The sequence below is a fragment of the Lampetra fluviatilis genome, chromosome 33 (genome assembly GCF_964198595.1).
Source record: "Lampetra fluviatilis chromosome 33, kcLamFluv1.1, whole genome shotgun sequence".
Taxonomy (NCBI): Eukaryota; Metazoa; Chordata; class Hyperoartia; order Petromyzontiformes; family Petromyzontidae; genus Lampetra; species Lampetra fluviatilis.
In genome coordinates, this window is record NC_136307.1 from 1,237,641 (window position 1) to 1,253,482 (window position 15,842).

Consider the following 15,842-nt stretch of genomic DNA (forward strand, 5'->3'; position numbering starts at 1 on the left):
AAAAGTTAAAGGTGCAGCTCTCATACCTGTCAAGCCTGTTATCAGTGCCGACCTTATTACAGACCAATTTAGACCTTGTTGGTCACCTCGTCACCCTATAAACCTAAACGTTCATCCTACAAGGGAGAAAAAAAATAATAGACAAAAAAAATTGCTATATTGAAACGGCTGGACCTGAAAACGTAATTTCCTTGTACAAGAAAGGCCTCCACTAGAGGGAGCTCTCGGAGGGGGGTGGCAGCTGGTTGATTTTTCCGAAACAACCAGATGTCTTAAAAGAGGTGAGAGTACCCACACTTTACCCCACCGTACGCGACCTGCCCTTCCACTCGCTGCGGTGAACCCGTTTATTCGCTGCTGGGATGAACGGAGGCGTGGGGATTAAGAAACTTGCCTCCGTCGTTTCAACTGGCCCGTCACGGGGAGATCGAACCACCACCGGCGAACTTAAAAAGTTGCCAGTCCAGTGAGTTCCACGTTACCGTACGGCGGCTCGCGGTTTAAACGGTGATCCGTTCACGTCTCCCGGCCGTGTGCCACGTACACGACGCGCGGGGGGGGGGGGGGTAGGGGGGGGGTGACCCCTAAACCCCTAAACCCCTAAACCCCTAAACCCCTAAACCCCTAAACCCCTAAACTCCTAAGACGCCCTCCGTGCCGGCACGACGGGTCGGCCTTTGCCCGTTTGCGCGGCGCAGGGTGCGCAAGATCCTGGGCCTGCGCGTGTTTGAGGGCGCGGACGGCCGCCCGTGGAGCTCCAGCGTGGCGGAGGCGCGGGGCGAGGTGCTGTGCGTCAGCCAGTTCACGCTGCAGGCCGTGCTCAAGGGCAACAAGCCCGACTTCCACCTCGCCATGGCGGGCGAGCGCGCCGAGCCCTTCTACCACCTCTTCCTGGAGCGCCTGCGCAGCGCGTACAGCCCGGAGCTCGTCAAAGGTGGGTGGGGTGCGGGGTCGGGGGGTCACGCTCGGAGCGGCCGTCGCTCCCGTGTGGTACGGCGATCCCTCGCCTACCGAGCCGGTTTGGTTCGTGGAAAATTCCGCGGTCGGCTGGTACAGGGGCCTATGCTTATAACTCGAGAAGCAAAGGTAGTGGATTGACTTTGGCTTACGATGATGATTGATAGTGCATCGATTAAAGTCAGTTACTTTGCTCTCGATGCAACCTTCCAATTTCAGGCCTACGAAGCGATTATTTTCAGTTCATGCATTTTCAGTTCATGTCATAAAATATATATTTTTTATCCTCATAGTTAATGGAACAAGGTAATCAATACAACATAGGCAGGGACTAACAGTCCACAGCAGGCAGCACAAATGTTAAAGACACGACAAATCAAAACCTGCGACCTCTACATTACAAACATGACAGCACAGTTTTGATTGATGGGTGACCCCGATTTGCGAAAATCCTTCTAAATGCAGGAGCAGGTGGGAGCGTTTTGCTTCTCACTTCACTCCGAGCCAACTCGCGGCATTGCACCGGATTGGAGCGATTCCTGCACAGCAGAGAGAGACGCGAGAGGTCACGCGACAGGTCACATGATCGTTCTGAAGACATTCGAGGAGCGTAGGAAACGCAGAGCAATCCACGAGAACGAGCAAAGTGGGTCACGGTGAACGGAGAGAAGCAGCCACACTTAGTAGTTGTTGTTGATCAGTGGAGAGGTCAGCGTAGACGTTACATTGAACAGAGTTGTGAAAGCCGTTGGGAGACGGATAATTGGAGCCGTGGGAGAGAGGGCGAGATGACTCAATTAAGTATTTGTGTTTTTTGTATCGAGCGAGAGGAGTGCGTGGTGTGTACGTGTTGGGTGAGAGGGCTGCCGAACACACCAGGTGCCTTGTTAACCCGTGGCAGTGTTTTATGAGCAGCAAAATAAGTGAGGGGGTTGATGACGTTACGCTGCGTGGTACGATGCGGTGTGATGCCAGTGGCCGGAGTAGGCAGGCCCTGAGTAACCGGGCGGTGTCGACAAGGATGGAAGAATATTGTTGTGCTGGGGTAATGGAAGCGATGGCGTTATGAGACCACGGACTGGAGAATGCTGAGCAGCAGCGGTAGGCAACGAGAGGAGGGCCAGGTGGCTGTACTGTTGATGGAGATCAAAAGAGACCAGAATTATTGACGGGTTTGTTTTTTCCTTTTAAAAAAGTAACAACGGTATTGCAATAGTTCTGGTGATTACATCAGCTGGGTTTTGAGGCTAACGGAGAGAGTGCATTGTACGGAAGAAGGATTTTAGGTTACAGGCCCCAGAAGATATTAGTGAGGAGGTAAACACAGATGTGGCCAAAGAAAGGTGATTGATGAGATTTGGCATGGGATTTACAAACGGAATCGACTTGCATTTTGAACGTGGATTTCAATCCACTTGGAGTATTTTAAGGATCACAAATGTAGAAAGAAGTTGGAAAAAATAATCCATGCGGTTTTAGATAGAAATTAAAAGTCAAGGATTGTGCATTTGGTGGAGGTGAACTAATAGTTTGTGAGAGAGAAGTGATATCAAGCAATTAAATAAGTTGTGAATTTGAAATCGCACACAACGAGGCATAAGCGAGCGAGGGAACGTCGATGTTGAGAACGAGGAGGCTCGGTGAATAGTTGTGGCAATGCACTTCCAAATTATTCTTTTTATCGTGAGATGAAGTTAAGTTCAAATTTGGATATGTGACTTTTTTTTATTATGCTCGTATGGTGACAAACAAATAATATTGGCTCCAATCTACAAACCAAAAAACCTCCCAGCGTGTTATCAGGCCTCGTGCCTCGAATTTGCGGAAGCTGAAATGTGTGGTTTCTCAATAACAAAAAACCTCCTAAACCAATGCACGCAATTCCCCCCCCCCCCGATCAAAATATTATCACGGATATGCTTGCAATATTTATGCGGTCTGCGTTTGCAATGGAGAATTTGTCTTGGCAAACTCACCACCTGCTGGGATTATAACTTTCGTGACTCAAGTAAAGCGGGACGATTGATCGGCAAATCATTCCGAGTGGCGACGTTTTTTGCTCTTGTCGGTGACTCGGTGCCCCTTTAGAAGCGGGACACCCCCCACGCGCAACTGGACGTGGATTCATCTTCTTTGTCACATCTTCTATCCACAATGTCTTTGTTGGTTATTCTACCCAGTCTTGTCACAATTATTCCGTGCTTTCATGACCAACAACAGCATTATTGTGAATCTTCTGTGTCATGCTGAAGCAGTGGAGTATAAATGTTTGGTGTAGACTAGTATGTGTAAACTATAAACTAATATGCGTGCCGCAGTGGCAAGATGTTAACTACCTCGCCTGGTATACAGGAGGTCGTGGGTTTTATCCCGACCCGGACGCCTGCTGCTGTATATTGGGAGTTTTCACGTCTCTCACTCTCCCCTTGGTAGTGTGGATTTTTCTCCGGGTCCTTCGGTTTTTCCCTCCATATTTAGAAACATGCGTTTAGAGTATTTGGCTGCGTTAAATTTCCGCACCATCAGCCACTTCGTTGAGCTATCATTTGTGATAACCAGGTCTCTTCTGAAAAAGAGTCATACAGCTCGGTGGGCCTTACCCAGTGTGTGACCCATAACGTGCCACTCTTAGCACCGGGCTTTCGTGTAGTAATGCAGACACGTAATATGCATACATGTATGCGTGCATAAATATGCACAACTTACGCTGTATGTATGTAAGCCACTTGTATGTACGCTTTGCACATGCACAATTTGGTGTTCGTATGATTCTCAGTTGTGTGTGTCTGTGCATGCACCGGGGAGCGGTAGTGTAGTGGTTAGCGTGCTGCGCTATGAACCTGGCCATCCGGGTTCGATTCCCGCTAACGGCCAACACCGGTGACGATTATCTGAACTGGTCCCGGGCCTCCCCTAGGTCGACTCAGCTTCAAAATTGATACCTGGTGCGATGTGTAAACACCGCCACTGGGGAGACAAAGGCGGCTGAGCGTGGTGCTGGCCACCCACCCCCTCGTGTGCCGTGCCGGCCTTCATAGGTGTTCGCGAACAGCACCTGCCCCAACAGTCTGTTACAGGCTACACGGGGGACCTTTGTCTCGGTGCGAGAGAGAGCGGCTGTAGCTGAATTTACTTAAAGAAGTTTGGAGCTTGCAGAATGGCAAGCACGCCTTTATTTGCATGCAGCATACATTACCGCGTACTTCGGATTCACGTATGCGCATCGCCATAAAATATGCAACGTGGGGCAATGCCGCTGGGGCAGGCCTGTCTTTTGGAGGGTTAAGGAGAGGGGGGCTTGGCGAGTTGTGAATTTTCTGCCACACCTTGCAAGCGGAAGGAACAACCCCGGATGACCTGATAAATAATGTGATGTTCCTCGGAGGGTCTTCTGCGCAGGCCCCACCGCGCGGTCGCGATCGCAGCCCGTCGCTTGTGGACCAATTTCACGCATTGTCCGCTGCCTGACCCTGGCAATTGTGGACCGTCTCTCCGCGCAGAAGGCTAACGTGCGGAGGGACGCGGTCCACAGGTACTGGCAGCTTTGAGTGAATAACAGGAAATGTTTTGGCCGTAGTTTCTCACGAATGCATCTGTCGCTCGGCCAAAGGGAGACAGAGTGATGGCTTTGCACCGCTACATAAATTTGGCCCCACGTCCGTAAAATGTGAGGGATGCCGATGCGGTGGAATGACTCCCACGCCGCGCTCTCGTGATGCACCAGTTGAAACGACGGCGCACGTTTCTGGATGTCGCTGCACTGCCCACGCAAGGCCCCTGGCGACCTGCTTGTGCTTGGTGATTCGCCATGCATGCACCGACCAGCCTTAACCCAGATCTGACGAGATCGTGTGCACGCACGACTTGGCCATGGTGTTTTTGTTGTACGTGCTTTATGATTTGATATCCTCTTAAGCCTTTTGCCCAATTTCGGCGTGTATAACACCGCCGTACCTTCGCGGAATCTTAAGAGATATTTTGCACGTATATATTGCGTGAAGATACGAAGGGGCTTTGTCTTTTGAGAGTCTTCGTGGCGGCAATCTGCCTCCCTGCTGCCTCCCCCGCTTCTCATACGTGGTTCCTCCTCCTCCTTGTGCCTCTGAGTCGCCCTCCCCTCCCTCTCTCTCCGTGCACGACAGCGATGAGCGAACACTGTGTGGCGGTGGTGGCAGTGCCATTCTACAAGTTGGCATTGCGCTATTATTTTTATTGTTATGGGCATTGTTGTAAAGTAAAGTGCCCTTGAATGGTCTGCATTATGAGCACTTTACAAAAGCAAACTTTGTCTTCGTGTTCCCTAAACTGGGGACTGGCGAAGCTTTTGAGAAATAACGTGAGTGCCGTCATGTAACCCACTCAAAATGGCGTCGTAGAAATCTGTCGCCTACACTCCGCAATAAACCACGGCCGATAGATTTGAGCGGTTTCCCCCCTTGGGCAATGTGTCTGCTGATAAGTAGCAGAATGTATACGTAGATGGCAGGCGATACGGAGTGTGTGGGCAACGGACCGAGCATGTTGTGATTCCGAGCAGAGTTTTCCTTACCTCAAAACAAGGAAATAAGCACGAATTAACCTTTCGTGCGGATGGAATTAAAATAATAATACGAATTTTAAGATGTAGAATATTAATATTCTGCGCTTATTACGTAGTTAAGTGATTTAACAAAACACCCCTAGAGTGTTAAAACGTGAAATTGAATGGCGGAACTATTAACCTGCCCCCAATTTTTAGCTAATCCAAGCCATTAAGTAGCTCTAATTTATACGTTTATAAATTCACTGTTTAACTGTACCCTGTTATTTATTTCCGAGTATCACTGCGGGTGTCGCAACCATGACAACGTGCCGCATTCACAGGAGGAGGCCTTCGTGTGCTGCCGTGGGGGTCAACATTTTGCCAAATGCGAAAATTCGCCTCCAATGTTACTCGTGGTACCCACTACGCACTCTCATAAAAAGTGGGCTCTCGTGTAATTCAATGTATTACTAAGTGATTCAATGTATCGCTTAGATAAAAGAAACACAGTTCAACCCTGGCCACATTGCTTTGACGTTACATGGTCACATTTATTCCATGCTTTCTTGAATTAACGACCAACAAAAGCATTATTGTGAATCGTTCACTCCCCGCATCATTCATCGTTCACTCCCCGCATCGTTCATCATTCACTCCCCCGTGTCGTTCACTCCCCGCGTCGTTCATCGTTCACTCTCCGCGTCGTTCACTCCCCGCGTCATTCATCATTCACTCCCTCATGTCGTTCACTCCCCGCGTCGTTCATCGTTCACTCTCCGCGTCGATCACTCCCCGCGTCGTTCATCGTTCACTCCCCACGTCATTCATCATTCACTCCCCCGTGTCGTTCACTCCCCGCGTCGTTCATCGTTCACTCTCCGCGTCGTTCACTCCCCGTGTCGTTCATCGTTCACTCCCCCGCGTCGTTCATCATTCACTCCCCCGCGTCGTTCACTCTCCGCGTCGTTCATCATTCACTCTCCGCGTCGTTCACTCTCACCGTCGTTCACTCTCTGAGTTGTTCATCGTTCACTCTCCGTCTGATAGTGAGGAGCCACCATCAGATGGAATTTGAAGATATCTTGCGCCCGTCTCCCTCGCCGGCGAATGAATTGGCATCACGGAGGAGCCTGGTTGCTCATCCCTTTGCATTTAATGCCCGGCAGGCGCCGTACAAAGACACAATTCTGAAGCGTCTGCGGCGGCGCGGTTACTCTCACGCCTCGCCTCTTTCGCCGGGGAGAGATCCGGAGATAGTTGAACCGATAAAATGCGGGCAGCATCACCGGCTCGTCTGGTAATATCAAATTTATATGGAAATCGATCCGTGCTTGGGGTTCTTGGATCAGAACGCTTCACTACGAGGATCCTGACACGTACCGTGTGGTTTGCAGCGCTGCGGCGCGGTCTGAACGCTGGCAGGCCGCAGCTGCCAGGTGGAGACGCGAAGGGAATTCACAGAAAAGATGAATCTGTTTTCAAGCGAATATACAAAAAATGATTGTATTTTTATGAACATGCATGTTGAACTTCTTTCGCACCGTACGTAGCCGACCGTGCTAACCACAGGTGCCGGGGTTTGCCTGTCGTTGATTGACGGGAGTTTCACTTCCAGCGAACGCCGCGGCCGCCTCCGCTCCGGTGACTTCTGCGCTTCTGCTTTTCGCTGTCCACGCAACGCGGTCAGTTGAACGTCGTCGTCTGCTTTCGTGGTTCTCTGTTTTCACTCTCTACTTTCACGGTGCGACTTTTGCTGCGACGTCATTTCGCTTTAAAACACGTTCTCCGTTTAGTTGGAGTGCACCGAATTTGCTCGTATTAACTATTCGGCGCAATACTAAATAGCTTAATTAGGAATACTGGGAAATGGAATTATGAGCTAGACATCATTTATCATGCATCTTATTAAATAAACCTTCACCTTTCCCTCTGTCTCCCCCTCCCTCCTTATGCTCTGTCTCTTTGTTTCTGTCTCTCTGTCTCCCTCTGTTTTTCGATATCTCTTTGTCTCGCTCTGTCTCTCTTTGTTTTCCTCTCTGACTTGTTGTGTCTGTCGATGTCTGCACGTTTCTGTGTGATTCTCTGACACCTGTCCCCCCCACCGTCTCCATCTCTCTCTCTCACTGCCGCCTCCTTTAGTCCTCGTTACTCCAGCTTTCGTTGACTTCGCTGGAATAACCGCGAAGTCAATTGGCGCAGAATCAAAGCCTCCACTTTTGCAGCACAACCTCAGGACGTTGCATAAGGCTGGAGAGCCGTTTGTGGGTCGTGTTGATCGCGAAGATAACGTGGCGTGGACGTGCTGTGAATCCGTTCGCTCTGAAACGGGGCCATTCGCCCGACACGCCAGCCAAATGTTTCTTGGTGTAAAACAGTGCGATGACGACAAGCGGGATGCGTGCGCGCACGTCAAACATCTTTCGCACTGTACGTAGCCAACTGCGTGAATCGGTGGTGCGGGATGAGCTTCCCGCTTCTCCGTCATAAAGCTGCGCCGTGTTGTTCCCCTTCCCCAACCCGCGCTGACCGGCGTGGTGAAGTATGGTCGAACAGTCCACGCGACCGACGCGGCGTTGGGTGGCCTTCGTCCAGCAGTGGAATGGCTACGGGCCGTACAGTGCATTACGGTGCAGCGCTGTCAAGCGCAGGGATGAGCAAGGGGCATTGCTGGACTGTGCCCACGGAGGCCGCGGTCGGTGTGGATCCACGTGACTTACGGCGTGTGTGTGTGCGTGTGTGTGCGTGCGTGTGTGTGTGCGTGCGTGCGTGTGTGTGTGCGTGCGTGCGTGTGTGTGTGCGTGCGTGCGTGTGTGTGTGCGTGCGTGCGTGTGTGTGTGCGTGCGTGCGTGTGTGTGTGCGTGCGTGTGTGCGTGTGTGTGTGCGTGCGTGCGTGTGTGCGTGTGCGTGTGTGCGTGCGTGCGTGTGTGTGTGCGTGTGTGTGCGTGCGTGTGTGTGTGTGTGCGTGCGTGTGTGTGTGCGTGTGTGTGTGCGTGCGTGTGTGCGTGTGTGTGTGTGCGTGTGTGCGTGCGTGTGTGTGTGTGTGCGTGTGTGTGTGCGTGCGTGTGTGCGTGTGTGTGTGTGCGTGTGTGTGTGCGTGCGTGTGTGCGTGTGTGTGTGTGTGCGTGCGTGTGTGCGTGTGTGTGTGTGCGTGTGTGCGTGCGTGCGTGTGTGTGTGCGTGTGTGCGTGTGTGTGCGTGCGTGTGTGTGTGTGTGCGTGTGTGTGTGCGTGCGGAGCGGTAGTGTAGCGGTTAGCGCTACGCTGCACTACGAACTTGGCGACCCAGTTTCCATTCCCGCTCACGGCCAACACCGGTGACGTTTATCTTAACCGGTCCTGTGCCTCCCCTAGGTCGACTCAGCCTCAAATGAGTACCTGGTGCGGTGTGCAATCATCGCCACTCGGGAGACAAAGTCGGCCGGGCGTGGTGCTGGCCACCCACCCCCTCGTGTGCCACGGTGCCGGCCTTCATAGGTGCTACTCGCTCACAGCACTCGCCCCAACATTCTGCTAAGGCTACACGGGGGTGGTGGGGTGTCTTTGTCTTTGTGTGTGTCGCAGATGGCAAGTTTGGAGCACTCATGCGTGTGCACATTGAGAACGATGGCCCAGTCACCATCCAGATCGAGTCGCCTCTGCCCTGTGCCGACCCCAAGCAGGTGAATGCAACGCCGCTCGTCGATCTGTTCGACTTCGTGATGCGATGCCGAGGGTTGTTGCCGGTGCTTTGCTTTTTAAAGTTGCGAAGACAGCGGTGTCGGAAAGAGCCTGCTTTTATGCTTGTTAAATGATTTTAACAGCAGGGCACACGGGAGTCAACGGACTACACAAGGTATGGCTGCTACGGGCTATAAACTCCGCACGGGGTCATTTTAATAAATGTATTTAAAGCCACTCAACACAAAATCAAAGGCATGTTTTTACACGACCACAAGAAACCAGCCATGTACCAGCGACACTTATCAATTCTTTGCGGCTTACCAGCTGAGTAATAAGGAGCGGTGGTCCGATGGAGCGCTGGGGGTTGTGGTGGAGGGTTGTGGAGAAGCCTTTGCTGCTGGGCAAAGTGAATGGGGAAAAAGCAACAGACTGAAGATGGACATGGGGTGTTTAAAACTCGGCCGAGAGGTGAGCCGACCAGAGTTACAGCGCGGCCCAAGTCACGGAGGGATGAAGCGGCCTCACCGTCAAAGCGGGTTCAGAGTGGGAACTCCCCTCTGGTTGATGAAGCCGTGACTCGTCAGGCCCCTGCAAGGTGGCGCACCGCGTGCAAGTTGAACTCAGTGTTGCGAGCTCAAGCGTGCGTTGCAGCTAAATCGGGATGGGGATGATTGAGAGTCATCCTGCTCGGTGTGAACATGTATACGTTCCGGTGACATTTCCCCTTTCTTTGCCTTGTCTTTCCGCCGCAGCTGCCGAGCTGACGTCGATTACGTCAATTACGCGCTAACGCCGCCTCCCCCCGCACTGCGCCGACCCACGTCGCTTGCGTTGAAACACCTTGTGAGCGCCGGCCTTGCTTTGCCTCGGCGGAACTCGAAAGCAAGTTCGCAGCGTTGAATGTCGGCACAAGTGGAGGAGATTACGAAGTTCATGGCTTTCGTATTCATCGTATTCGTGTTCACTCTTGTAACGGGTTAAGGCACAGAAGTCAATCGTGCCTGCAAAAGCAGGTCCCGTTTGCCGCGTTCGATTTATTCGGGGCCATGGCTCGCTCTGCTGATCCCTAACGCTTGCCTTAAACAAATAATTGACCTTGCAAAGGGAGTAGTTCAAAATTGTGTCGTGCAGATATTTGGGCCGCTTCTCTTACGAGCCCTTCCCCTTTCTTTGTCTTGACCTCTCCTATTGCCCTGCAGTAAACCTCTAACTCATTTGGCTCGGATCGACACGGAAATTGACAATCTGTGAGCGTGCACAACGCCGGAGCACTTCTCTCTCCCATCAGCCGCTGCTGCTCTGGATAATATTGATAAGAATGTCAACGTTTGTAATATCCGGTGCAGAATAAATGTTGCAAAAGCAGAGCGGCGCTCCGTTCACGCCAGAGCTACCCACGCCCGGGATTAACGATGGGCGTCGTGCCACGTACCCCGGCGTCTAATCCGGGCGTTCCTTTCGCCGTGGCTGCCCGACAACAACTTTGACCAATCCGTGATGGTGGCCATCTCTCGCAGCTCGCATCCACGCTACCAACGAGCCGGGGCCGGTGCGGCTCGGGAGGCGCCCGGTTGTCTTTCCGCCGCAGCTGCTGAGCCGTGCCGCTGACGTCGATTACGCGCCAACGCTGCCTCCTCCCTTGCTTTGCCTCGAGCCAGATTCAGATGTCTCGTGAGGCCATCTTAGCACTCCACGGAAAACGACGGGAATTGCCCATGCCATGTGGGGGCCCCTGCACTGCCTCGGCTCCGGTGTGCCAGTGGATGAAGGTTCAAATCAACCGAGCCGGCGTTTGGGCCGCCGCCCCTACGGAGCAACACAGCGAGTTGGGGACTCTTGCAACGCGTTGAGGTCACCGGGCAGCACTGGGGATATCGGGGCGCTGAGTCGGCAAACCGTGAGATTCTGGGTCGGAGTCGGTTAGCCGTCTGCGATTTAAACCGAGTTCTCAAACGTTGCGAGGGGTCTCAGCTCGATTGATAAATGACTGTGCGAAGAAAAGCGTTTTGTTTAATTTTATTTTTACATAATTTTCGACTGCCGTATGACAAACTTATCTTCGTCATGGCGTGCGCAGAAAAGTGCAGCGCTTTTCCCTCGTGGCCATTTCCACCGTCCGCCTGCGTGTGGATACGTCTCTGAGGGGTGCGGATGTTGACACCGGCTTCTTGGCCCTGTCGGAGCACGCTACACCACAGCATCGATACGAGTCGGTCGTCTGTGGTTCGCTGTGTAAGACTACAGGCCTCCATGCTGGTTAGAATATTTGGCCGCTGTAAATTTCCACGTGATAAGCCACTTCGTCGGGCTATCGTTTGTGGTCCGGTTCGCTTCTGAAATGAGAGCGGTATTGCACGGTGGGCCTTACCCAGTAAAATAAAAAATAGTTTTAGTTTTGTGAACACTAGATTCTCAGTCCCAACAGAGGACGTCCCATGGCAACCCGAGGTGGACATCTCACAGAGGAAGAAGCAAAGGTGTTTGCAGTAGTGATGGAGAAGATGATGATGATGGTAGCTGCGTAGGCACTCTGCGATGGCTCCTGTGAGCAGAGCTGCGGTCGTTGTTGTTGAAGGTTCAGCAGCATTGGACATTGAATGCCAGCGTGGGAACCACGTGAAAGTGATGGCAATGTTTGGGCAAGGGGAAGCATTACAAATGAACCGAGATCATTCCATCATAACGAGGTTGTTTTTGCGCACATATGCAAAGAATTTGAAAAAATAAAGGCGACATAACAATGGTGTTCAGTATCGAGAGAGAAGTCAGAGGGAGAAGTTGAAGAAAACACGAATTCCGGTGATGAGAACATCCTCATTTGACCATATGAAGTGTGAGCAGTCAGTTCGCTGCCCAGATGGCTGTGGTCCATGAAACCGCATTGGCGGCGGTGGCTGTGCACGTGGCCGGCACTCCGGCACTGCGGAGGCTGCGAGGGTTGTTGGATCCACGTGGGGTGGACATCGAGGTGCCGTACCCTGGCTCGCCAGGAGAGGGCAGCACAGCAAATGGACTCATCGCCATCCGTTTCCTTTTTGCACGGGGATAGAGCGTTGCTCCCTTACGCACGTGGGTGCTCCGGTTTCTTCCCACACGCATAAACGCTCGTCATTGGATTGCTGAAACCATCTTAAAGTAAGAACCCTCTTCAAGAAACGTCCAGTGACTCAGTGTGGCTTTCCTGGGTAGATAAATACAAATGTTACATAAAAGTCAGATGCTGGCCATCAGGTTTAAATGGCCTTGGCATTTTAAAAATAGATCATCTTGATGGAATCTCAGAAATGGTTCTGTGATGTCTCCTTCAGCGGGCTTGCTGTCTGCAATATTTCCATGCACTGCTCTCCGTAAGCAACGTTTTCTCTACGAAAACTCTTTCCGCTGCCTCTTAACAGTCGCGCTAGCTACAGAGCCGTCTCTAACCATTCCTTCGTGGGCGAGGTTGTTGAGAAGGCGGCCGCAGTGCAACTGGAGGATCGCTTGCTATCCGCGGTGCTCAAAGACGCACCCCCGTCAGGATTTCAGAAGAGAAGTGGTTCTAAGACAGCTCTAGTTTGAGTTCTGAGCGATAACCCTAACAGTGAGAGGTCAGAAGCAGAGATCGCAACCGGGTACCCGATACCCGTACCCTACCCGATACCCGGCTACCCGTACCCGGCCAGTTACGGGTACCCGTTTGCGACCCTGGTGCGGCCGTGTACGGGTACGGGTAGGCCGTGAGTCACTGGTGATTAACCGTTTGTCACTCATTTCGGGTAGGGTACGGGTAGGGAACGGGTACCCGTACGTGGCCGGGTACGGGTACAGGTACCCATTTGCGACCCTGGTGCGGCCGGGTACGGGTAAGGAATCAAAACCCGTTTGCGACCTCTGGTCAGAAGAGCCGCTACATCTTGGTTCTGCTTTGCGTCTGTGCAGCGTGTGGCACGGTGGACGTGGCTTGTCTACCGCAGTGCATGTGGCTCATCTGTGGATTGTCTGCAATAGGCTCCACACGTCGCTTACAGGAAGGTGCCAGTGTGTGGGGAGTCTGGGGCTTGTTCCTCAGGCTGGTTCCCTCTACCACTGGGTAGGGTGCTGCAGGGTTGCATCCCATTACCCATGCTGTTTGCAGTGTATCTGCTACCTTTGGGAGATTAAGGTGGTATGGACTGAGTGTTCACTGCTACACAGATGGTACTCGTTAGAATAAGGTGGTATGGAGTGAGTGCTCACTGATACACAGATGGTACTCGTTAGAATAAGGTGGTATGGACTGAGTGTTCACTGCTACACAGATGGTACTTGTTAGAATAAGGTGGTATGGAGTGAGTGCTCACTGATACACAGTTGGTACTCGTTAGAATAAGGTGGTATGGGCTGAGTGTTCACTGCTACACAGATGGTACTTGTTAGATACATTTTTTAATGGAATTCTGTGTTCAAGTGTTTTTTCTAAGTTCCCATTTTTACATAAATGCATTACATTGATTGATTTATATTATACATTGGAACGTTCTGAGTTCAACAGAAATGTGTTTTCGAGAACCAGGCATTATTATTTCCTCTGCAATATATTTCAGCCATGAGCTTGTAACAGCTTTGTAGCCTTCCCCAGGGATGGCAAGATCTCTTTCCGTAGCAGCTCTGCTTTTAATGCACCCTTATTTTAACCCACCCTTGGGCAATCATTTGAATCGCACGACCAATCGCCCTGGAAAATAAATTACTTGCAGGCTTCATTAAAATTGTCGCAATTCATTTACTTGCAACACGCTGAGAGCGTCTTCAGATAATAATGTGCGTGTCGGCACGGGGCGCGAAAACCAACGGTGCCAAAACGATCAAGGTAATAAATTGTCCTTTGAAGCAAAATATCAAAATATAAATTGAGATGGTCATGAATTGAAAAAAAACACACACAATCAACCCCCTAGCTGGTGCAACATTTGCTCCTCACTCAAACTTGTAAGCGGGCTCACATCACGGAAAGCCTCACATCATAGCACCCCTCGAGAGAGCGACCGGTGACTCACGTCTTACCCGCAGGTTGTCACGGTGACAAGATGTTAACTGACTCGCCTGGTGTGCAGGAGGTCGTGGGTTCGATCCCGACCCTGGCGTTTGTACACTTGGAGTTTGCGTGTCTCTCCCTCCTCGTGGCCGTGTGGATTTTACTTCGGGTCCTCTGGTTTTTCCCCCCCATGGTTGGAATCATCGTCACGCGTTCAGGTTGATTTGGCTGCTATGAATGTCAACGTGATGAGAATCCACGTTGTTGAGCTATCCTTTGAGATAGCCAGGTCGCTTCTGAAAAAAAATCTCGATAGCTCAGTGGGCCTTACCTGGCGAAATAAAAAAAAAAATGGTTTAAGAGTTCAGTTTAGTCTCCCGCGTGTCCCCGTGCCCCCGTGTCCCTCGTGTCGCCACGCTGCGCCAGGTGAACTTCTTGCCCATGGCAACACAAGCAGCAGCGGCTGCCATGCTGCTGCCCTCAGCATTTTGTAATTCCCGAACCCTTGCTGCCGACTTTCACTCAAATGCAATCGAGATCGCCACCATTTATTTATTGTTTAGGGTTAACCATACCGTGGCCTTATGTAAACACACCCATGTGCAGTATATGCACCACTTTGTCTGATGTATGTTTAAGGGCTTAATTTTTACGATAAACAATAAATTCCTTATTTTAACGTAACAAGAGTATACTTAATACCTACGCCCCGATGTCATGGTGACTTGATTTAGTTTTGCTTGTAATTCACATTGTGTTCTTTGGACGCTGAAATGGCGTTAGACATCGTACTGCTGGTCCCACCTGCTGCGACGTTTCGTTGGGGCGACACGGCCACGAACACAAATGCGACTGAAAAGTGCGCACAGCAGCTTGGAGGGGCACGCACGTTGGGCATTGCAGTGAGAGGCCAGACAAGGGGAACCCGTGGATTAGAGAACGTGCGAAGCTTATTCAAGTCGTTACTGGAAGTAGGTGACCTGCGGAGGACACGTCATCGCGGGAAGGGATGCTGGTGGGTGATGGACACCGATAATGACGAGTGGCTGCCAAGGAAAGCAACGTGCGTGGGAAGCGATCACCGGTTTAACGGAGCGTCGGAATCGGCCCATTGCCAGGTGGCCGATTATATTACAGGATCGTGAGAGATGGACAGTGGCTTCGGGATGCCTTCATCCATCAGCGGGTTGACCATGGTTGATGAAGATGAACACTTTCAGGAAGAAGTTGATGCCTGAAAGATATATATATTTTAAAAAGGTAGATCTGTCTCAATTGAGGTGCGGTTGATAATGTTATTAATCTGAACTCCCGAATGCAACTTGTTTCGGTGTTGGTTTTAGCCACTGTAAGGGAGGGGAAGTAGTCCATTCCAACTTATTCATTGGTATTCATTTGCAATGGAATGCACAAAAAAATCATCCCATTGCTGGAGGCTAATTTAATTCTAAAACAACATCAGCAATTGCATTCTCATCAGCGTGTTTCTGTTTTATTCAAATAATTTCCATATTGTCTAAACAGAATACAAACCGAAGCATATATAATTCATTCCTCTTGGTAAAATAAATTTGATTTATGTGCTGATATATAAACTGCATTATTTTCATGGACCTTCTCGGCCTCCCATTATGCAGTGTGATGAAACTAAATCTATTATTATTATGTACATTAAAATGTTTTGGTGTGGTGCTGGAGTGGTTAGCACACTG

General features: G+C 51.0%; 1 protein-coding gene across 1 annotated transcript in view; it reads left to right on the plus strand.

Annotated features, from left to right (window-relative positions):
• DTD1 (D-aminoacyl-tRNA deacylase 1) overlaps positions 1 to 15,842 on the plus strand; it is a 93,127-nt gene that overhangs the window by 5,401 nt on the left and 71,884 nt on the right. The window contains exons 3-4 of the mRNA XM_078871786.1: positions 699 to 934; positions 9,039 to 9,136. Coding sequence (XP_078727912.1) covers positions 699 to 934; positions 9,039 to 9,136 — 334 coding nt within the window. The remainder of the gene's footprint in view (positions 1 to 698; positions 935 to 9,038; positions 9,137 to 15,842) is intronic.